Genomic DNA, 22,657 nt, shown 5'->3' with positions numbered 1-22,657 from the left:
ATGATAAGATGTACTTAGACTATGCACACTGGAGCCGCACAGTTCTTCTTGCTAGAGAGGACTATATGCATGATTTACACGTTTAGGAAGCCCATACATAGCGTGCACCCTTCATGCTACAATTATCAAAAACTACACGTCACCCAAAGCTTTGGAACTGTTGCTATAAACAACTCGATAAAAAATTATCAGAGCATCTAAGTACGTAGCTTGCTAAAGTTGTTGAAAAACTGTTCTTCGTACGAGTTGAGCAATTGTTTCTTGGTCGGATCTTTGCTCGACGTACAAACAGTATCTTCCTGAAATTGACGTTTTTGCTGTGAGCTAACTATAGTTAGCGCCTTAATTTAATATTAGGCATAAGCACAAAATAATTAGTTAAATAAGCAGAGTGTCAACGTAGACGTTTTAACTGTACGATTTATTTAGTGGCGCAGCAGGACACTCCATTATTTTCAGTTACGCTGGATGTCTGGATGTCTAACGAAGGAAACGTGCAACACACTTTGCCATGATAAAGCTTAGCGCACTATATAGCGTTTTAACACGGTTGGATACAAAATCGCACTTTGGACACTTCTTCAAAAACGAAATACAACTTTTCTTGCTTTCAAAAGCATAAAGAACAACTTCCAATGTTCAGTTTTAACTCATATTTTCGGACAGAAATTTTCAGGGTGGGCCCCAGGACTATCAGACGACAATACACAGTTCAGCGCAATTTAAAACAACTTGTTTATAAGTTTCATCCAACATCCTTAAAGTGACAAGCAAAAACTACGATAGTTGACATTGTAAACCACAAAAAATCAAGCAGACCAGTTAACATTGAGATATCCAACTCTCTTACAGTACGGACACGTGACGTTTCTTCACCGCCGGCAGGTCGAAAAGTACGTGTACGTCTCCGTTCAAAACAAATTCTGTCACTAAGCTGCCTATCTTTACGCAATACTTGCCCTCAACCACTGCTTCAACTCCATTTTTGTTGACCACAGACAGAACTTGAGGTGGTACCGTGAGATGAACCACCTGTGACTCGCCAGGATTCAAATGAACTCTTTCAAATGCAAACAGTTCACGAATTGGAGCGTCTGCCTCGTCAGAACTATTGATAAATCCCAGAACGACTTCGTCGCCAACCATATGTCCAGAATTTGTGACGTTGACGGTATAATTGATGCCATCCTGCGCGGCCAGGACAGTAGACAATCGTCGTGGACGCTCCGAGTCCATCCAAGAGTATTCAAACGTAGTGTACGACATGCCAAATCCGAATTCCCATAACGCTTTTCCGGTATAATAACGATATGTGATTCCACCATTTTCTCTCAAACTCATGTCAAACATGCTTCTCGTCGAGTTGAATTCCGAAGGATAGATGGTGTAGGGAAGTTTCCCCCCCGGACTAATCTTTCCTAACAGAACGTCAGCAATGGCGTCACCTCCCATTTCACCGGGATAGAACGCTTCGATAATAGCGGGCACGTTGTCCTTCACCCATTCGATGGCCAGTGGCCCTCCATTTATCAGTACCACGACGGTCGGCTTTTTGGTTGCAACAACGCTTTGTATCAACTGCAGTTGTACACCTGGGAGATCAAGAATGGTGCGATCGTGTCCTTCTCTTTCTTGAGATTGGTCTAGTCCGACGAAAACTAATGCCACGTCACTCGATTTGACGGCATTGACGGCATCGGCTATGCCCGACGTGCCGGTGTCGGCAACGTTGCAGCCCTTCGAGTACTTGACACGGTCGCTGCCCAGAGCATTGGTGAGAGCCTGGAGCGGAGAGTGAGAGTTGACAAGAGTGTTAGTGCCGTGATAGTTACTCAAAAGATCTTGAGTTGCGTTTCCGTGAGGACCGACAACAGCTATGGTATGATACTGTAAAAACGAACCGTTTTACAACAAAGTTATACTAGAGCGTTCGTCAGTGTGTACGTGAGTGCGTGCTTGCGTGTGTTTGTGTGCAGTGTGAAATTGTGTGTGTGTGTGTGTGTGTGTGTGTGTGTGTGTGTGTGTGTGTGTGTGTGTGTGTGTGTGTGTGTGTGTGTGTTGATCATTACTTTGCTGGTGTCTAAAGGCAACATGTTCCCATCGTTCTTAAGAAGCACAATGAGCTGTTGAGCTGCTTCGTACGCCAATTTACGAGCAGCAGATGTGTCAACATCAGATGGTCCTAGTGCCTGTTGACCATACCAAGCATTAGTGATTATTGGCAACTAGATTACTATATATCATCACCTTGTAAGACACAAGTTCAGGTGGATCCAAGCCTCCTAGTCTGATAAATGCGTGATAAATTCTACTAATCGCTGCATCGATTGCAGCTTGTGGAACTGCTCCCTTGTTTACGGCATTCGCAAGATTAGCCGCATAAAATGATCCACAATTCAGGTCGGTCCCTCCAAGTACACCAGCTCTACAAGTGCTGTCCGTGTCGTTGGTATAATGATGGCTGTTCATGATAGCTCCTATTGCTCCACAATCACTCACAAAAAACCCGTCAAATCCCCACTCTCCTCTTGCAATGTCGTTTTGGAACAGCGAATTGGCACAACTTGGAACGCCATTGACTGCATTGTATGAGCACATGATGGACTGCACGTGAGCTCTTTCCACGCAACTTCGAAATGGTACCCAGTAGTACTCGACCAAGTCACGATCCTCGACTTTGGCGTCAAAATGAAATCGATCCGTACCGTTCCAATTTTCCAAGTCATATGCACTAAAGTGTTTGCAAGTTGACACAATCTTTAAGTACTTTTCTTCCTCCATTCCCTGCAGTCCTTTGCTGTAATGAGCAACATATTCTGCTGAGAGATAAGGGTCTTCTCCTGGCACCTCCTGACCACGACCCCATCGAGGATCCTTAAACAGATTGACGTCAGGGGCCCAGAAAGCCATTCCCGTAACGCCCTGGTTGTTGAGAGCTCTAGCTTCCGTTGACACGATTTTTCCTGCTTCCAGCCAAAGGCTGTGATTGAAGGTGGCACTGAGACCCAAGGCGCTAGGAAACGAGGTCGGACATCCAGTGCTCCCTTCTGCTGCTGAGCCACAGCCACTGAGAACACCATGGAGACATTCCGCAAAAGGAAATCGGGGTACACCAAGACGCGGGACACCCTTGTTGCTGTTCTGCATATTTGAAACCTACAGAATTTGTTAAAATTTATTGCAATGTCTTGCAAACTGTACCGACCATTACATAAGAAAAAAATTGAAAAATAAACAAAAATCCATAGAACAAGTATCTAACCTGAGTCAAGTAGATCAAATACCCATACTCACCCGTAATAACGCCCATACCGAAATAACGACCATGCCCGTTTATACGCCCAAGTGCGTCAGGTCAGAACTTTCAGCCCGAAAAATGCCCGTGCCCAAGTATAAGCCCAGTATACGCATGCGCAGACAAAACAAAATGGGTCCACAAAACATTCGTCTCCGTCTGTGTGCGTTTGATGAGCTGGTGTCAGTGTTGAATGAAAGTACATACCGTTAGACTCATGTCTTCGTTGCAATTACCAATCCTGAAACTTTTGACGGACTTCAGGCCGACCACTCCGGTTTGCGTGTGTAGTGTTTAATTAATTTTTGTGTGTATACATGCTGATGCTGTACGGATACCAGCGCCTTTGATCTTGAAAATGGGTAATTGCAAGCATTTGTGCTATTTCTAGCAGAGTCTTCAAGTGTTGAGATGATGACTGGCCAAACGACAGCATTTAGCGACCATGTATGCGCTTAGGACCAAAATAACGCCCATGGCCTAGTATACGCTCAGAAAAAGCTTTTCGTTTCTAGACACCCAGGGCGTTACTACGCGAATAAGGTATAGAGAAATTCAAACTAAATTAATTTTTGTGATGTGTGTGTGAAAATCTCACCTTTTCTTCAAGAGTCATCCTCGACACCAAGTCGTCAACTCTCGTCTTGGCATCTAATGAAGAGTTACAGTACGGATATCCGCTATTGGGTGCTACGCTGCAATTTGCAGATGATCCAGCATCCAGGCATAGCATCGAATTAATTCCATATCTAAACGTCATGTCCGTCTTGTTGTACACAAACATTTGGTTTTTACCGTTGCTGCAAGGTGCCATGTCAACGTTGGTGCCAGAAGTATTAGCAGAACCGGCTCCTTCGGCACACCTGCCGTTCATTAAACTCACTATCTGATTTGTACTCTCATTATACAGGAACTGTTGATTCCAGGGAGTGTTCGTCTTGGAGAAAACCTGGACGTACTCACAGTCACGTGACAGCAATACACTAGCTAAAAGGTGCGTTGTTACCTGTAAGTTACCTCCCGTATCGTTGCTGTAACCCAAAATGTCGAGCACTTTGCCATCCGATTGTAGAAAGATGTTGCTTTGCGGGTAGCTGGAATGAGAGATCTCCCATCGTTGTCGAATGCCAGGGTTGCAATCCCAAACCTGCACGTTATCGAAGTTTGCTATAGGATCGTCGCTTACCGATTGAGATATCGTTGCCGTCATGAAAACAAATAGCCGCAAGTATGGTACTCCAGACATCGTGATTCACGTGACTACAACTCATTAATTACCTCCGCAAAAGAAGCCGCTTTTGGTTCGGTTTGCTTGTCTGTTTGCAGGATTACGTGAACATTTTTGCCAGAAGTTGGTGTAGCAAGAAATCTGTCCCGGCCGTGATAGATTTTGACAGATTTCCTAGGAAATCGGATTGTGGCCTTAATCCTGACCTGCGTGTGTGTACAGTAGCGATGCTATAGCAGTAGTCATTCTATATAAGTTGGTCCTCCCTATGAATAAATATGTCATATCGTATCATATCAGAAAAGTTCAGATTTTAATTAAGCCCGTGGTTAATTGCAACTACCCGGTACCAGTGCGCTTGTGCTTACCACTGCCAGTGAAAAGTCCTGGATTCCCTCCTATATATACAATAAAACTTTTACTAAATTGGGCCAATTAAGACAACTGTCCAGCCGTCAGAAAATCTGCCTCGCAGAGATTTGTCACGGCCCTTCCAAATTTTCTAAGAAATCAAGCACGGCTAGTAGGTTTGAGGTTATACAGCAGGGCTAACACATCACTCAACACCGGCGTAGGAAGCGGGGGGGGGCGGGGGTAGATTAAGCCCCTCGCTCAGCGTAGAGATTGAAATTTTCTGCGCCAGTGACCTTTGCAAATCTGTTTACGGTCTGGCAAGCGAGGTACTCATTCTGACATCCACGCGGTACAGCTCCCCCGCTCGTGAACATCTTCCTACGCCACTGCTCAACCAATTACAAAAATTATAAGCCTCCCACATGAAACCACTAAAGTCTAAACTACCGAACTATAGCTATATGGTAACCTAACCTACCCTTACCCATACTCCTACCCCTACCCTACCCATACTCCTACCCCTACCCTACCCTACCCTTACCCTACCTACCCCTGCCCTTACCCTACCCTTACCCTACCGTTACCCTACCCTTACCCTACGCTACCCCACCTACCCCTACCCTACCCTACCCCTATCCTGCCCTACCCTACCCCTATCCTGCCCTACCCTACCCCTATCCTGCCCTACCCTACCCCTATTTACCCCTATTTACCCCTACCCTACCCCTATTTACCCCTACCCCTATTTACCCCTACCCCTACCCTACCCTACCCTACCCCTACCCTACCCCTACCCCTACCCTACCCCTACCCCTACCCTACCCTACCCCACCCCTACCCCACCCAACCCCTACCCCACCCAACCCTACCCCACCCAACCCTACCCCACCCAACCCCACCCCTACCACACCTCTACCCCTACCACACCTCTACCCCTACCACACCTCTACCCCTACCACACCTCTACCCCTACCACACCTCTACCACTACCACACCTCTACCACTACCACACCCCTACCCCACCTCTACCACTACCACACCTCTACCACTACCACACCTCTACCCCACCCCTACCCACCCTACCCCACCCCAACCCCTACCCCACCCCAACCCCTACCCCACCCCAACCCCTACCCCACCCCAACCCCTACCCCAACCCCTACCCCAACCCCTACCCCACCCCAACCCCAACCCTACCCCACCCCTACCCCTACCCAACCCTACCCCTACCCACCCCTATCCCTACCCAACCCTACCCCTACCCACCCCTACCCACCCCTACCACCCCTACCCCTACCCCTACCCCACCTCTACCCCTACCCCACCTCTACCCCTACCCCACCTCTACCCCTACCCCACCTCTACCCCTATCCCACCTCTACCCCTACCCCACCTCTACCCCTACCCACCTCTACCCCTACCCACCTCTACCCCAACCCCACCTCAACCCCTACCCCACCCAACCCCTAACTAAACCTGTCTCTACCCCTACTGCTACCGCTACCGCTAACTGAAACTGTAACCATAGGGTTTTGTTATTACCGTCTACCCGAATTGTGGGATTTTTGCGGAGATATACTCTTTCCGATCGAGCGCTCTTGTTTTAATTAATATAATAAAAGAGGATTGATTACAAACCAACTGCATTTCAATGTTATTCATAAAAAGTAATGCAACCTATTGGCATATATAAAGCAGGCTAGCAGTGAAATAGTAGAATCAGTTGCCTAATACATCCGCGCATGTCTGACGCACCTATTAGCAGATTTGCTATATGTCTCTTTCTCCTAACAGACGTGATCAGGTTGGTCTGCTAAATTGTCACCAAATGTGTCTTGAGCGCTGTAGTGTATGGTGCTCCTTACATCAGCACCCACACATTCAAGTGCTCTCTGTAATCTGATGTGAGAGCACACAATATCCATATTCACAAAGCAAAACATCAAAAATTCATGATCCATGAACTTGTAGTGACATTGAAAAGTCTCAGCAATAATGAGCAAATACTATACATCACGTTCAAAAATGCCAAATTGTTTATAATCGCCATCTCCTGCAAATTGTTCAGCAGCCTCAAAACCCAACAAATCACTAAGAACATAATGGCATTGTTTCTGGACTTCCAAACTGTTGAAACACCATATCATTTGTAATTTAGGTGTGGTTCCAATAGATAAAGTCCAGTCGAGTGCCAACTGAACATGTTTGAGCAACAGCGGCATGGTGTCATTTATCGAGACTCCTGTCAGGGTACTTGACCATGTAGGACTACGTGTGTACTCAGCTTTGCCACCATAGCTAAGAGCTCTAGGTGTCCAATGACCTGATTCTTCTCTGCCACCAACAACAATATGGTATCCCAACTGTTCATGTATAATCTCCAAATTTGATGGTGTAGCCGTAAAAACAAAATCTGGACTAAAGAACACACTTGCTGGAAAAAGATTACTATCAACTATCTCCAGTCCCTCTAAAGATCTACTTGGTCCAATTAAATGGAAGTCTGATGCGCGTTCTAAAGGTTTCACTATATATTTCTCCACACTGTTATAAAGTCGATTTATCTTGTCTTCAGCTTCGACTGCATTGTGGTGCCGATAACGTGAGCATTCATAGCAATACAGTTGTTTGTAACCCAACCTTGTTGCTACTCTTACTGACCGATCGTTAGTTGGGTCAATACAGAGTCTTAACTTTGCCACATTGGGTTCATACTGGTGAATGATGAGTGTTTCTGTTGCTGGTAATAGTGATGAGGTAACGTTTCCCGTTCTTTGAAACAGCGAGTGAGTGCGGATCCCACAGGAATACAAAGATTTCCCGCCATCCTGAGAAAAGTAGCAAACTACGTGTACCTTATAAATCAAAACATTTTGTTAAATTAAAGCAATCAACAACACTATGATGCATCCTATCCATGCCTACCCAAGCAAAAAATACAGTACCACGTAATTGTGCAAAAGTAGTACAACGTTTGCTATAAACTGACCAGCTAAAGAACGACAATATTCTACACTATGTTACTGAATTCAATTAAGTGAATGCTGGTGAATATTTTAAGTGAGACCAAACTTAGAACCTCAGAATATTAAAATGCACTCAACTTACTGTTCCATGTGCTTGTTTGATTGCATATCTGTCAATTAAGTTGTACCTTATGCACATGTTATCTCTGTATATTTGTCAATCTTTCTGTCGGTCTGTTTCATATAGTTTCACAAGTAATCACTACTACAAGCAAGACTAAACATACTGTCAAGGTCGGTCTGTCTGTCTGTGTTTCTATCTGTCTGCCTGCTTGCCTGTCTGAGAGTCTCTCTGTCTGCCCGTCTGTCTGTCTGTCATCTGTCTGTCTGTCATCTGTCTGTCTGTCATCTGTCTGTCTGTCATCTGTCTGTCTGTCTCTGTCTGTGAGTCTGCCTGCCAGTCACCCAGCCTGCCTGCATGGTGTAGCTATTATATCTACTTAGTGTAATTTGTATCAGTTTGCAGACATTCAATACACAACTGACATATTGAATATTATAAATGCTTAACCCTTACTAAGCGCTTGTCGACTTCAGCTCCCAGAGCATAAAAGTTTTTGTGTCCTAACCATTTGTCAATGAGTAGAGATACATAATCATCTTTTCCTGCAGCCTCATTGCTAATATCACGCACATCGCTCTTGTCTGATTCTTGGATAAATCTCCACAGCCATTGTCCTTTCCCAGTAAACGTCAAACTTCTACTCCTGGACAAAAACCAAACTAATAGTGTACTGTACGTGTCTAAGAGACGAAATGATTCACAAAATAGTCTGCACCCGAGTATTAATTATATTGAATCACCCTTAGATTTCATTAAACCCAGATCGGCCGTGCATGTACATGCATAGATCAGAGACAAGCTTGATCAAATTGTGTGCATAAAAATAACAAGTAATATTGTAGTAAGAATAACAAGCAATATTGAGATCACCAATTAGGAACACTGTAACGTACGGTAGGTGTACCTAATTGTGGACACTCCCCAGTAATTTGAGTTACAAATGCTGTTTCTCGGGTAACCTTCAACGGAGAGAGGAGAGAGAGAGAGAGAGAGAGAGAGAGAGAGAGAGAGAGAGAGAGAGAGAGAGAGAGAGAGAGAGAGAGAGAGAGAGAGAGAGAGAGAGAGAGAGAAACATGTCCGATGTATGCACCAATGTCTAAGCTTTGGAACGATACCTATATGACTAGAATCACACAACGTCTGCTAGCGCACTAACAAAATATACAGGATAACGTCTGTGAACAGCCCAAACGGGGGTGTATCCTAATTGTGAACATTTTTTCTCCACCACAAAAAGCAGCTGGGGCTGAGTAACAGCTGGACTAGATATCTGAATGGTTGCCTCACAAGCTGGTACTTCGAGCCAGAATCAAAACCATGTTCTGTTGTGTATCGCCACAATTCACCTGCAAACTGTTAGTACCTACAAGGTTCTCCCCATCATGTCCACAAATTCGAGGTATACAAATCGATCTTTTGTTGGATCATGAAAGTGCCCTGACGTTAGTTGAGCAATTATCGAGTACCTTGGTAAAGTTTTGAGCCTAGTTACGTTGACTGTAATGTGCTAAAGAAGCACATTATGTGCATGGAGCGAACATGTAATTCCAGTCCAGTAAACACCTGAATATCTTCACTCATACTAGATCTAGACATTAGTAATCCGCTGACAATCTAGCCGTTTTCACTGCTACTACATCTCGCCACAATAGAGTATGAAATGAGAACAAACAAAGTAGGTGGAATGTCAATACCAGCGACATTAGTAATCCAGTCAGAATATGACTGTCTTCACTGCTACTAGATCTGGCAACAATGAGACACAAAATGAAAACCTACAAACTCACCTAGAATAGGTGAAAGGTCAAAGCTACCTTGTCTGATATCACTAATCAGCTCCACCAGCAATGCAAAAAGATGCTAGACCCACAGTTTACAGTTCAGACGTTCATCTAAACATGATTGATCGTCTCCTGCATTGTGTCGTAGACAGAACACTTGGTTTCTGCAAATTTGAAAGGCAGGACGCCATTTTACACAGGAGGTGATACACCACAGAACATGGTTTTGATCGTGGCCCAAAATACCATCTTGTGAGGCAACCATTCAGGTATCTAGTCCAGCTGTTACTCAGGCTCAGTCCCTTTCTGTGACAGACAAAAACGTCCACAATTAGGATACACCCGTATCCAGGCTGTTTACAGACGTTATCCCGTATATTGTGCTAGTGCGCTAGCTGACATTTACAGGTGTACCGTTACGAAGCCTAAACATTGGTGCGTATATCGGACATGTTTCCCGGTCTCTTCAGGGGCAGATTCAGGATTTTCGAATGAGGGTTCCGTGACGTCACAAAGGTTAGGATCAGCTATGCCTCCAGATAAAAATTAACTATTTAATCATCTATACCATAGAACTGAAGTATACGTTAATGAATCTACAGTACTGAAGAATTTGAATTAATCTTGCAAGCCTATACATGTCTTTCGCTAGACAGGCAATGTTACCGCTTTTTCTTTTCTTTCCGAAGAAAGCTTCTATAGACATATATGGTTTCATGAAATTGTGAATGTTGTGACCATCAAAGGTGGAAGTATATTTTCATGAGATAGAAAATAACTACTTTGAAACATTGTCATTGCAAGAAAGTAAATGAAACATGTTGTTGGAGGACAACTAGGATTGAAAACAAGTTATCATAAATTAATGTAGAAAGAGTAGGAGTACTGTATGACTCACTCGTACTGTCCGACGATGATGGACCTACGTCGAAAGTTCATAATCTGTATTGCACCTCCGTGTGAAGTTATTTAAAACTAAAACATGAGCTGCAATTCACACCAGGAAGTAACAACCACCGCTGGTACGCGGTTATTTCCGTGTGATGACGTCACAAAATTTTAGGGGGGTTCCACGGAACTCCAGGAACCCCCTCTACATCCACCACTGCTCTTTGTGCAGGCTACCAGAGAAAACAGCAATTGTAACTCAAATTGCCGGGGAGTGTCCACAATTAGGTACACCTACTGTGGTCAATTAGCTACACTACACAATTTGCAAGTAGCTACATAGCCCGTACCTGCACCCACGCAAATGTGTCTATACACTCTACAACAGCTTCAACTGTACCTCGAAGTATCGTTAATTACGTCTAACGCACATGCAAAATGTATGAAAAAGTCTGACTACAGATATCCATAGTACAGATTGACACAATGTTAACCAAAACTAACCTTCCGCTCTGATCACCTGTCGTGAAAGACGACGTCTTGCGCCAGAGCCTTGCGGTAGACCTACAAATCTTGGGCAAGAGAAACACTTTCAACATTTCGAGAGCCCGGATTAGGTAGCATCAGGACCCGTCTTGCTGCCTTTTCGGCCTGCCCGAATATCTAGGATATAAAGTCAAGCGAAAACTTGTCAACAAAATTGTCAAAACAAATTTTGTCCTTGCTGCTAGACATCTTGACAGACTTTAGGTACACACACTAGTGTAACCAACAAAATTCTTTTGTTCTGGTTTGAAATTTGCTTAGTCTCATATACCGCTCCGTACTAGCATAACGCCGTTTGTCTATACACTTCTCGAGTTTTTAGAAACTGTCCTTAACCTATCTTACACATGTTTAGCAGCAAGCCGAGGTCCGAAATTCAAGGCTGTGCTTTCAAATTAAAATCAATGATTAATTGCAGACTTGGTGATGTCAGATTTTGCATTGCTAGCGAACCAGCCTGTGGTCATAGACAATGTAAGACGACACAGATGGTCGCGTTAACTCGTGATATATCATATGTATTGTTGTTTGGCGTTGTTCAGGGCTCTGGTGTGATAAAGGCGGGTTTTGCCGGCGATCAGACACCGAAATGTCGCTTCCCCAACTTGTACGCACTCTTTCTGAATTCTTATTTTGTGTACAATCAATAGGCTTTGCGCATAAGCGACTGGAGCGCAGCTAGAGTGCACTGTGGTTATGTGATGATCACATTCTTGCTGTTGCAGTTTGGGAAGACCAAAGCATTTGAGATTGATGGCAGGAGCATTGGAAGGGTCGACTTTTATTGGACCAAAGGCAGAGGTAAAATCTTCGAATCTTTGTAAGAGACATTTACGGAAAGTTAGTTGTTACAGTAGTAGAGTGTAATGATGTGTACACACACACACACACATTTAATTGGGGAATGTATAAAAGCAAATGATTAGTTATGATAATGATCACGTGATTGCGAGGTACATTACATCACTCCCTCTCGACAAACTGTCTAAAGTGCTTCTCTGACAAATCCCAATTAGAATCCATAAGACAGTGTTTCCGCTGGAAATTTTCAATGAGTAGCCATTTGGCTAAGGGAGTTTGTTGGTTTGTAGTCATGCTCTTTATTTCAGAGCCAAGAAAAAATTGCTCAAACGTCAAACAGCCAACAATGTAGAAGTCAACCAATAATCAATATTGATTCAAGTTTAACCTTGTCGGACAGACAGGCAACGTTTATCAATTATCTCAACAAATGTAATCTGACTCATGTCGTACTCAAGGGAACGTGACCTTGAAAGAAGAAGTCTACAAACCAAACTATAAGCGTTCAATGCCATCCTTTGTCTATGATCCAAACCTGAAGCCCTCCAAAACGTGACCATCATTGCACCACTCGTCCAACTTTAGTTTTTTGCTTGTAAAATGTTGGTAGACTCATATTGAAGAGAAATACGAATGTTACCCTTTAAAATTTTTGTCTCAAGTTAGAGATTTTGAAGACTTTTCAATTGCGCACTTAGGATCTATACTACGAGGCCGTGTTGCGCGATAGTAGCAATTCTTTTCAGTGTTCATCGCGTGATAGATGGTTGTTCGTGTATCAAAATGTAATATCTATATAGTGAGTTCCATTAAAAACGTGAAGCGACATCATCCTGATGTAGAAAGTTACTAAACCGGTAAGTTCCAACATGTAAGGATGCTTACTCTGAGGCCATGTTGCATGGTAGTAGCGATTCTTTTCCGTTTTCAGCACGTGATAGACAGTTGTGTTTGTGTAACAAAATGTAATATATAATTAGTAAGTTCGATTACGAACATGAAGCGACGTGAGCCTGATGTAGGAAATTACTTATCCGGTATATACGTACTGAATGTCAGATGCAAGCGAAAATGATGTAATGGAAGCGTTTACGGACTGTATGCTGCATCATTAGTCACTTCCAAGCAGTGTAAGGTCACGCAAACAGAGAGTAGTCATACTAAGCAGAGCATACTTGCATCCTCTAAACCCCCACTACAAAACTACGTTTGCTGTCATTCCTGGTGGGACTGCACTGCTTCTTTGGTCAGCTGATTTGCACTGGAACAAACGGTTTTAACCATTCTAGAGTAGTATGAAAACCAAATGGATTGACTGGCTAAGATCTGGAGAGAAAGAATTCACTCGATTTGGAAAGACTAAGAGAGCTTCTTATGATTCAGTTAGCCAAGTGGATGTTACAGTCATCGAAGGAATTGTCAGAAGATCTTGTAAGAAAGTTGTTTGACAAATGTGGTCTCACCAGTGACAACGATCATGGAACAGGGGCACTCACAGCAAACAATGTGCAGTTTTTAATGACAAGGATTCTCAGGATATGGGAGAAGCAAATTCAGGATTGATGGATACTGCAGAAGATGAAGATCTTAAAGGTGTTGAAGACGAGCATGAAGAAGCTTCAGACTGAGCTACTGTAATGACCTCTGTAGTATGCATAGATATAGGACATAGATTGCATCTTACTACATTTCAATACTTTGTGACATGTCTTGGTAGTTGAGACTGTTTAAGTCTCAGTTGCTATCCTTGATATTGGTAGGTATATGCAGCATTGTAAACTTGGTGTACGTTGACCTAAAAATGAGACAATCTCTTCCACTATATATGTACCGGCTTGCCCTTATTCCCTGTTGTATAATGGCATTGCCATTGAATATTGAGGTAATACAATACTAATTTTTTTAGTTTACATTTACTAACACACTGTTAATGACTATTTCTGATATGGTGCCATCTTCTGTCTTTATTGTGAACCTGACGTGGGTAGCAGCAGCCACTATGACTTTTTACACTCATGCACACCTGTTTTGTGTATGCAGGAACATCGAGGCTTGTTACGTCTCAACTATCCAATGGAGGTAAGAATGTGCTGTTTTTATATTGCGATGGTCATCTGTTTCAACGTGTGTGTGTGTCTTTTAGCATGGTATTGTGAATGACTGGAGCGATATGGAACAGATTTGGCAATATGTCTTTTCTAAAGACCAACTGCATACGTTTGCAGAAGAGGTATGAGGTAGTCTAATAAGAGCCTGTCCACACTAGAGCCTAGTCTTGAATCACATCCAGAGGTGATTTCAACATCCATATCGATCAGGATCGATCTGGGTCCGTTGAATTTAATTTTGTGTTACAAGTACGCGTGGACGATAGCCTTAACATGCATTAGTGTTCAAGTCGCCAGAGCTGATTTATAATCATGTGTGTATGAAGCACCAAAAAACAACTGGAATGTGTTTTTGACGCAATATATAGGTATTTTCAGTGCATTTTGGTGGAGGGAGATGGAGAGATTTAGCAGTGCAAACTACAGTTTTTCGAGTGTGTTGAGACCACTCTAAGTAGGCTTTCTACATACACAAATGAACACATTTGCCATAATCTACAGGCATTGCATGATATGTGATGGGGCAGGATAACGTTCAAGGTGCAGTGTGGACATGCGCACTGCAGATATAATTGAGGGTGATCACGAACTGGATCCGATCTAAATCAGTTTCTGGTCTAGTGTGGAGACGGTTAAATTAGGGCAGTCTTTTCTATTCTAGACAAGAATATATAGCCACTAAAAATGTTAAACACAGGGCTCAAAGATAGGCCATTAAGTCATCATTTGACAAGTTAGAATTGTGAGACAAGACCCACTAATTTCTGACTGTAAGTCATCATTTACAACTAGCAGCTGTAGCAGACAGGAAGGTCACACCCAGTTGAGGATGTAATAGGGAACTTTACAGATGTGTAGTAATTTTTTATGATGGGTTGCATTATTTGCTTTGTCTAGGGATCAAGAAAGCTTTCTTCAGTATATGCACTAGGCTCTGTGTAAACGCTGCCATGAAATTTGCTATCAAAAACGTACGCTTACTCGGTTAACTTTCTTCCACAGCGGAATGAGTCTGATGATAAGTGTGGCAAGTGCAGCAATGTTGCACTGTTCTTACCCAAGCACATGCATATATCTACTCAGAAGGACAACTTTGTACCTTATAGAAGTGCAGTTGTGTGAGCCTCAAAGCCTCTTCACTGTCCACCAAACAAATCAGTTTTCTAAATGCAGAAAAATCTGGAACTAAGCATTGCATTGCATTGGTTTGCAGACCTGCACCACAGTCCTCTATTCTTGTTTCTTGTAGTTGATGATCACACACTGCAGAGTGTGTATTTTATAAGTAATCCTGACAGCTAGTGCAGCTCTAAGACAAAGTATGCCGCTCAATGTGGACTTTTCTATATCTAGAAGGTCAGGTACATAGGTACTATGTGCTTTTATTAACATGTTAGAAACACCTCAGGAAGGTGTCAAGATGTAGTTTCACAGTGTCACTATTTTCATTGACAAGGTTCATGATAAGAGATGTCAATGATTATGTATCCTGTCAATAATGTCTGCAGAGCACCATGTCATACAAATAGTCTCATAGTGAAAACGATGTTGCATACACCGATTTGTGAATGTAAACACAGATCACCGAAGAAAGGTTAAAAAATGATTGGTAATGCAAGGCTAAATATTGATATTAATGCAAATTAAAATGTACTTTGGTGACTTGAAATTTTTAGCTGTCAAATTACAAAGTCATTGTGGCTAATTTTTCAAGCCTTGTAAATACTACCCTGCTTAGAACTTCATAACAATCCTACTGATTTTTAGTTTTTCAGAACAGTATGAATCATTAACTTAGTGATTTTGTTGAGGTTTGAGGTAATACAAGTAAAATGATGTCAGATAGATATGGCTTCTGCTTATATATGCTTTTAAGGATACTATTTTGGTATCTAAATGAGTGGAATGGACACTAGGAGTTTCTTGAGTAGCTGACGATTCCAAATGTACAGTTTCTTTACACTGTAAACTACACTGCAGGATACACTTTAAGGTGCTAATGCACATTTTTAAACTGCAGTCAGTTTGAAGGTTTGTTTTTGGAGATTGTCTGCTTATGTGGGCTACTAGCCTAGCAATAGTTGGCACCTTTGTTTTACATGAATCATGAAATTTGAATTTATATAGCCATTCTAGTGATGGAATGCTTGTGCTAATGCATAGTTTATGTTGTAGCATCCTGTTCTACTGACAGAGGCACCACTCAACCCACGGCAAAACAGAGAGAAAGCGGCAGAGGTGAGCATCTAAAGTGGTCATAGTCATAGTTGCATAGGATATTATGCATTGTAATTTTGTACTTTATAATTTAGATTTTCTTTGAATCATTCAATGTACCTGCGCTGTATTTTTCTATCCAGGCCGTTTTAAGCTTGTATGTTTTTTGCAGTGTCTTGCTGTTAGCTCTACTCTGCCTTGTGTACTGGTGTTTATTCAACACACTGCAGAGGGACCTATTAGCATGGCACTTTTTTTCTTTCCATGGTGATCATTAGACTGATTTCTTGCATTTAGATATGCAGCTGGAAAGACGACAGGAGTTGTTCTAGACTCAGGTGATGGTGTCACTCATTCTGTTCCAATTTACGAGGGCTTTGCTCTGCCACACTCAATTATGAGAATTGATGTAGCTGGCCGGTAAGATTGTAGACATTATTTGGCAGATATTTGGATTAGTGTATTTTTCATTGCAATACTTACTCTAGGAATAGCAACAGGCAATAGGTGCTTGATGTCTACTAGTCTCTAGTTCTATACATCTGCTGCCATGAGGTGGCTGGCATCTGTATTTGTTTTGTGACAGTGGTTTCTCAATTGGGCACTCAGTTATTTGCCTGTTTGTCGGTTTGTTAACGTATTACTCGTGCTTTCTGCTGAACACATTTCCTTAGTTTGTTTGTCTTTTTCAATATTCTGTTTGATTGGTCTTGCGATATGCTATACTAATCCATGTCACATTTACTCTTATGTTGTGTTTCTAGAGATGTAACTCGCCACTTGCAGCTATTATTGAAAAAGGAAGGTTACAATTTCCGAACGTCATCAGAGTTTGAAATTGTCAGGACAGTAAAAGAAGTGAACAACAGCTTTTCTCTTGGTGTGGCTCTTCAGTGCACTCAGAAATTTGTTTGTTTAGAAAGCTTGCTATCTGTCAATTAACCCTGTAAAAGAGGTGCGTGTGTATGCGTGCTTATGTATATGTGTGTGTGAGCTGTTTCATGTGTGATAGGAGTCACAGCAGACAGAGCAAGACCAGGAAAAGTTTCATCTACCTGATGGTTCAGAAATACAGGTAGTGTACACAATGTAGTAATAGACAAATCAACAGAAACGATTTACTAAATGTGTTTGTGTTGTGGTGTTTTGGCTATAAGGTTGGACCAGCAAGATTTCGAGCTCCAGAAGTGTTGTTCAATCCAGATATGATTGGTGAAGAAGCACAGGGTGTGCATAAGGTACAATTAATTGAAGTTACATGAAGATTATGTCTCCTGTCAACCTTACTTGACATCATCATGTACAGTTACTTTTGGACGTGATCTTCTATTTCTGCTTTTCAGTCATATTCGTTCACCATCTTATTGGGAATTTGTCTAGATTCTAGCATTTTCAATACAGAAATCCGATCTGGATCTGCGGAAGTTGTTATATTCTAATATAGTTCTTTCTGGGGGTTCAACGTTATTTAGAGGTATTTGATAGTTTTTGTCTGTTGCCACTTTTATTTCACTTAGCTGTGTGCTTATAGGATTTGGTGATAGACTGCTAAGCGAAATGAAGAAAGAAGCACCAAAGGACATTAAGATCAGAGTATGATTATTATTATTATTATTATTATTATTATTATTATTATTATGTGTTGTGCTCAACCAGATCAGTCTGGTTTGTAAAGTCTATTACAAGTACCGGAAGCAAACCCTGCTTCAGAAGTACTTAGACCATCACGGCTGTCTAGAAAGAAGACATGACTTTACGAAGGATCCGAGTAGATCCCAGAAGCACTGTTTTCTGTAAGTGCTGCAGGTTGTGATGACCTGGAATAATGTCCAGCCACCGTGCAATACCTGCGTGCACTGTGCCCAAAGCTCCCAAGACCACCGGAACCACCAGTGTTTGACAATGCCACATGCGGCTTATCTCCACTCGCAAGTCGCTGTACTTTGCCAGCTTCTCATTATTATGTGTCGTTATGCCCCTCCATAATGGGCAAGTGGGGTCTTTACCCCCATCTGGGCGCCTACCAACCCGGCAGGTGAGCCCAGCGGGGTACATGTTTCCGTGTAGTCCATACGGCGATCAATGACTAGCCAATTTGATATAGATTGCAGGCATTACGGTGACCGCGTACTCGATACAGCACGCCTAGTGGATATCAACGACCACCAGGAAAGCACTGGACGTCATCGTTAACGGACCATTCGCCAGACCACAGAAACTCCCCAACGACTGAAACGAGTCATAGTCTCATGGATAAAGCTAGAGAAACATGAGAAAGAAAGACAGACAAGTTTCACAATTTACTGTCGTCACTGGGGTTTGAACCCCCAAACCATGGAGTGGTAGCCATTGTCGCTAACCACTAAGCCACGGCGGTGACTTTATTATTTATTATTATTATTATTATTATTATTATTATTATTATTTATTATTATTATTATTATTATTATTACTATTATTACCACATTTTTAGAGTCACTGAGTGTTGTAAGCACAAATTATTGGGGTCGTAAGTTTAAAATTAATGTTATTGTCATACTGTCTTATACTTTGATAAAACTGCTGACTAAATGGTTTTTCACTGTTGAATTATGATTTTAAAGTAATGGTAGAAGGAGTTTTATCACATTGTAAATAAGACATGTCCCAGAGTGCTAAAAGTGTATATAGCTGCTTTAGGAGAACTTGAAAAACTGAAGCCTGAACTTTAGGAAACAATTGATATTAGTTAATTAATGTCATCAGGGTTAGCTAACATGTTGTATGTTATACATGTATTATGAAGCTATTGCTTTTTGGACTTCCTGTCAGAAGTTGTCTAGCTGCCAGTCTAACTGAGTGATTCGTTGACTTTTTGCCTTCCCACCCTTTGCATTATTGCTGGTTGTCTGGCTGTTTGTCTGGCTGTTTGTCTCTTTGTCTGTCTGACTGTCTTTCTATCTGTCAACGTACATCACGAGAGAAATCTAGGAGCTAGTAGAGATATTTAGATGCCAGACCGAACATTGTCGTTCTTGACTGTGGCCTGCAGCAAACTCAGACGTTAACATAGGTATTGCCTACCCATGGAGTGCAGATTAATTTCCACAATCAGCTGAGACTGAAAGAGTAGCAGATAGGCATCAAGACGACAGAAAGGAAGCCAACAAGGCAAGCTTGTTTTTCCAGTAGGCGAACAGTTGAATGTTGTGCCTCTTGTTTTCAAATGTGTCGCAAAATGGGGAGAATCAGACAAGAAGTATCTAACGAACCTGACATCAAGATCTAGGTATGAAGAGGGAGAAGAGATGCTGGTTTGATTACAGCTATTAGTGGTGAAGATTTTTTGTTCAGATTTAAAGGTGCAACAAAAGTCATGACAGAAGAAAAATGAAGACTCGAAAATTTGCCACAAAATGACGTCTACTGTAGAGACATGATTTCTTCATCATTTAGTTTAGCTTAGCTTCGGATCGATAATACAACAGTTGGTCACAAAAATTTTAACAAAGAATTTTATCTTTTATAATTTTGTTGTAAGTTTGATTCTAACACTATCAATAAATCTATGCGACTGTCTGTCTTTCTGTCTGTCTGTCTACCTGTCTGTTTGTCAAATCTTCATATACCCTGAAAGAAGACATTTGTGCGGGAGAAAAATTCGTGCGATTTTGTGCGATCACAAGCCCATCGCACAAAATAAATTCCACATATATTTTTCCTTGCGCATGATCTTATTGCACACGGCCTTACTGTCACACAAATTAATTCCGCACAACTAGTAATGTTTCTAGAAAATGCACAATTTTTCTCCCACAGAAATTTCTTCTTTCAGGGTATTTTATACATCAAAGCTAATACAGGTGAATTTCAAGTAAGAGCTAATTAGCAATTAATTAAAAGCTTTCCTTTGGAGCCTACAAATTGAAATTTAGTGTACTGAATGGAAAATTGAACAACTAGACTCTGGCCAGTTTGCTGTCCATATGTTACTCTGATCATCTTTCTAGTCAACACCGAGGCATTGCAACGCTGAAGTTGTACTGACAAGCGTCTTCTCCAATGAGTCTTATAATCTGAGGAATTGTTTCTTCCTTCATATCTGTATAGTTTGGAAACTTGTTTGAGGAATGTTGATGCTTCTTTTCCCCACCCGCTAAAGTGCTCAAAACCTAGTGGAATAAGGGCAGAAGCATATCCTCCAGCCAACTGCTCTTTACCATATTTGCTATGTTTGACGTCTTCTTTCCTTCTTGCTGCAGCTCCATCCATAGTTGCTGCTCTTTGGAGAATGTCCTGGCTCCAGGGGTGACCAAGGGCCACATTAAGCTCAACATTTTCCCACATCTTGAGTCAAACACAGCAATGTCTGCTCTATTGTTGAATGTGGTATATCTATCTTTGGGTTTGATTTGATTTTGGCGTTGTAGACTGCTCAGGCATTTATACCAGCATAAAACAACAGAATTATGAGACCAAACTGGGCCTCCACTCATTTTGCATGTTAGCAAATTGTATCTTTCAACATCTAGTGTCTTTCCACATTCACATTTAGTTGCTCATGGTGTTAGAGACAGAGGTAGACCCAATCTGAGAGAAGCTGCCAAGATGAAAGTGCAAACTTCTGAAGATGGAATGGAATCTAATCATGCTCCTGCTCCTTTACTTCTAATTGAATGAAATTGTGCTGCATCTCGGTTAGAATCAGTTTTAATCAACGGATCTGCTTTTGATTATACTATCCTGCTGTAGCCGATGTTGCAACTTTTTTGTGTTAGACAACAAATCCGACAACTTGGATCTGTCTGTCTGTCTCAATACATATATTTTCCATTTAAATCAAACGTTTACATCATGAGCAACCTAACACAACAAGACCATTACGGTCTTGAAGCATACAAAATTACACTGTGCAAACTACATTTCAACATTCTAATCTCACTATGCTAATGAGTTTGTCTGAGACGACGTTACATTGCAACGCTGAGATTCACTGAAACAATTGATCGCCATTTAGTCTTGAAGTTGGTCTCATTTTGTCTTCCTTTTGTCTGTCTGTTTGTCTGTCTGTCTGTCTGTCTGTCTGTCTGTCTGTCTGTTTGTTTGTCTGTCTGTCTGTCTCTCTGTTTGTTTGTTTGTTTGTTTGTCAATGCATGTATTTTCTATTTAAAGCAAACATTTACATCATGAGCAGTAAAAGAGAAACGTCTACAGCAACACTAGTCTATCTACCTGTCTGTCTGCCTGTGTGCTTGTTAATACATAAATTGTTTTAAGATTAATGTACAAATGAAAACTAAAAGGCTACTACATACAGCCTCTAAGGACAAAAACACAACAAAAAGGAACACCAATTTGTGCCATCTAACAATGGCTTGATCTTCTTGACAATAGGTATTAGGTATGTAAGGTTTCTCTTTATCTGCAATTTTTTTGTCTACTGTAGCTGTCTACTTTCTTATTATTACAGTCTCTTCTGACTTGCCTTTCATTTATTGTAATTTTAGATTTCAGCTCCTCATGATCGTATAAGTTCAGCATGGATTGGGTCAGTTGTGCTGTTCCTTTTTTGTCCTTTTTGTGTTACTACTTTTCTCTGTTTTAGGGGATCAATTTTGGCCTCACTCGACACGTTCAAGAAGATGTGGGTATCAAAGAAAGAGTTTGATGAGGATGGTGTAAAGGTTATTCATCGTAAAACATTTAACTGATTAGCAAGCAGAGCAAATAGATGGTGTCTTGAAGTTTGACTAATAAGTTACCACTTTAATGGGTGAGTTGAAATGAGGGATTTCGCTAATGTGTTGGATTTGCAACTGATTTCGAAGTGAACTCCAGCTAACTTGCAAATACTCGGTGAATCCTTGTTATTGGTGTTAGCATGAGACGATATGTAATATGTATATCATGATGGCAGTGATTGCAGTGTAGAATTGATGCGATTATAGGTAGCATGAAACCTTTGAATGTATCTGTCAGTGTTTTGTCTTTCTTGAACATGTCATTCACAAGCATGTTATTGATAACTCACAGTGAATGTGCAATTATCGATAACATCTAAGTAACCAGAGGTGGCAGAGCGAATCACAAGTTGGGGGCAGGCCATAGGAGTATATGAACTGAATACTGTTAAACAGTTTGCTTGCAAAAATAGAGATTGTTCTCAAAGTTGGGGTGCCTGTCCATCCCCACCCCTCATCTCTCCCCAACCCCCATCTTCACCCCCTCTCCACCCCTTCCCCATTTCCACCCCTTCCCCCATCCCACCCCTTCCCCCATCTCCACCCCTTCCCCCATCTCCACTTCTTCCCCCATCTCCACCCCTTCCCCCATCTCCACCCCTTCCCCCATCTCCACCCCTTCCCCCATC

At 41.9% G+C, this 22,657-nt stretch overlaps 3 protein-coding genes across 3 annotated transcripts; 1 reads left to right on the top strand and 2 right to left on the bottom strand.

Moving 5' to 3' along the window:
* Window positions 1-582: 582 nt before the first annotated feature.
* LOC134193357 (uncharacterized) lies at window positions 583-4,531 on the bottom strand. The gene is made up of 5 exons (XM_062662195.1): window positions 4,302-4,531; window positions 3,894-4,244; window positions 2,248-3,156; window positions 2,070-2,189; window positions 583-1,887 (listed from the first exon to the last, which is right to left on the bottom strand). Exons 1-5 carry the CDS (start codon window positions 4,503-4,505, stop codon window positions 847-849), a joined length of 2,625 nt encoding a protein of 874 aa, XP_062518179.1. The 5' UTR covers window positions 4,506-4,531; the 3' UTR covers window positions 583-846.
* Window positions 4,532-6,464: 1,933 nt separating this feature from the next.
* On the bottom strand, window positions 6,465-11,278 carry LOC134188579 (uncharacterized). The gene is made up of 3 exons (XM_062656749.1): window positions 11,141-11,278; window positions 8,421-8,610; window positions 6,465-7,732 (listed from the first exon to the last, which is right to left on the bottom strand). The coding sequence occupies exons 1-3, from the start codon at window positions 11,233-11,235 to the stop codon at window positions 6,884-6,886; spliced, it is 1,134 nt and encodes a 377-aa protein (XP_062512733.1). The 5' UTR covers window positions 11,236-11,278; the 3' UTR covers window positions 6,465-6,883.
* A 304-nt stretch (window positions 11,279-11,582) lies between these two features.
* On the top strand, window positions 11,583-22,271 carry LOC134177016 (alpha-centractin-like). Its single transcript, XM_062643719.1, has 16 exons — window positions 11,583-11,656; window positions 11,725-11,789; window positions 11,908-11,983; window positions 14,024-14,062; window positions 14,127-14,213; window positions 16,267-16,329; window positions 16,404-16,465; window positions 16,606-16,728; window positions 17,073-17,166; window positions 17,228-17,263; window positions 17,321-17,383; window positions 17,466-17,546; window positions 17,689-17,782; window positions 17,840-17,901; window positions 21,795-21,835; window positions 21,893-22,271. Exons 1-16 carry the CDS (start codon window positions 11,609-11,611, stop codon window positions 21,996-21,998), a joined length of 1,140 nt encoding a protein of 379 aa, XP_062499703.1. The 5' UTR covers window positions 11,583-11,608; the 3' UTR covers window positions 21,999-22,271.
* Window positions 22,272-22,657: the final 386 nt, after the last annotated feature.

Source organism: Corticium candelabrum, chromosome 1 (genome assembly GCF_963422355.1).
Source record: "Corticium candelabrum chromosome 1, ooCorCand1.1, whole genome shotgun sequence".
NCBI lineage: Eukaryota > Metazoa > Porifera > Homoscleromorpha > Homosclerophorida > Plakinidae > Corticium > Corticium candelabrum.
The sequence above is the reverse complement of the archived record's forward strand: the minus strand, read 5'-3'. Positions and strand labels throughout refer to the sequence as shown.

What these genes read in the sequence shown, in the direction of transcription:
- LOC134177016 (XM_062643719.1), top strand. Translation starts at nt 11,609, where the DNA reads ATGTCAGATTTTGCATTGCTAGCGAACCAGCCTGTGGTCATAGACAAT. An exon ending in TTATTGGACCAAAGGCAGAG is followed by an intron (nt 11,984 to 14,023) that starts GTAAAATCTTCG and finishes TTGTGTATGCAG; the next exon opens with GAACATCGAGGCTTGTTACG. An exon ending in CAAAGGACATTAAGATCAGA is followed by an intron (nt 17,902 to 21,794) that starts GTATGATTATTA and finishes TTGTAATTTTAG; the next exon opens with ATTTCAGCTCCTCATGATCG.
- LOC134188579 (XM_062656749.1), bottom strand. Translation starts at nt 11,235, where the DNA reads ATGTTGAAAGTGTTTCTCTTGCCCAAGATTTGTAGGTCTACCGCAAGG. An exon ending in ACAGGTGATCAGAGCGGAAG is followed by an intron (nt 8,611 to 11,140) that starts GTTAGTTTTGGT and finishes GTTTTTGTCCAG; the next exon opens with GAGTAGAAGTTTGACGTTTA. An exon ending in CTGAAGTCGACAAGCGCTTA is followed by an intron (nt 7,733 to 8,420) that starts GTAAGGGTTAAG and finishes TTGATTTATAAG; the next exon opens with GTACACGTAGTTTGCTACTT.
- LOC134193357 (XM_062662195.1), bottom strand. Translation starts at nt 4,505, where the DNA reads ATGACGGCAACGATATCTCAATCGGTAAGCGACGATCCTATAGCAAAC. An exon ending in GGATGACTCTTGAAGAAAAG is followed by an intron (nt 3,157 to 3,893) that starts GTGAGATTTTCA and finishes CAAATTCTGTAG; the next exon opens with GTTTCAAATATGCAGAACAG. An exon ending in TGCCTTTAGACACCAGCAAA is followed by an intron (nt 1,888 to 2,069) that starts GTAATGATCAAC and finishes TCGTTTTTACAG; the next exon opens with TATCATACCATAGCTGTTGT.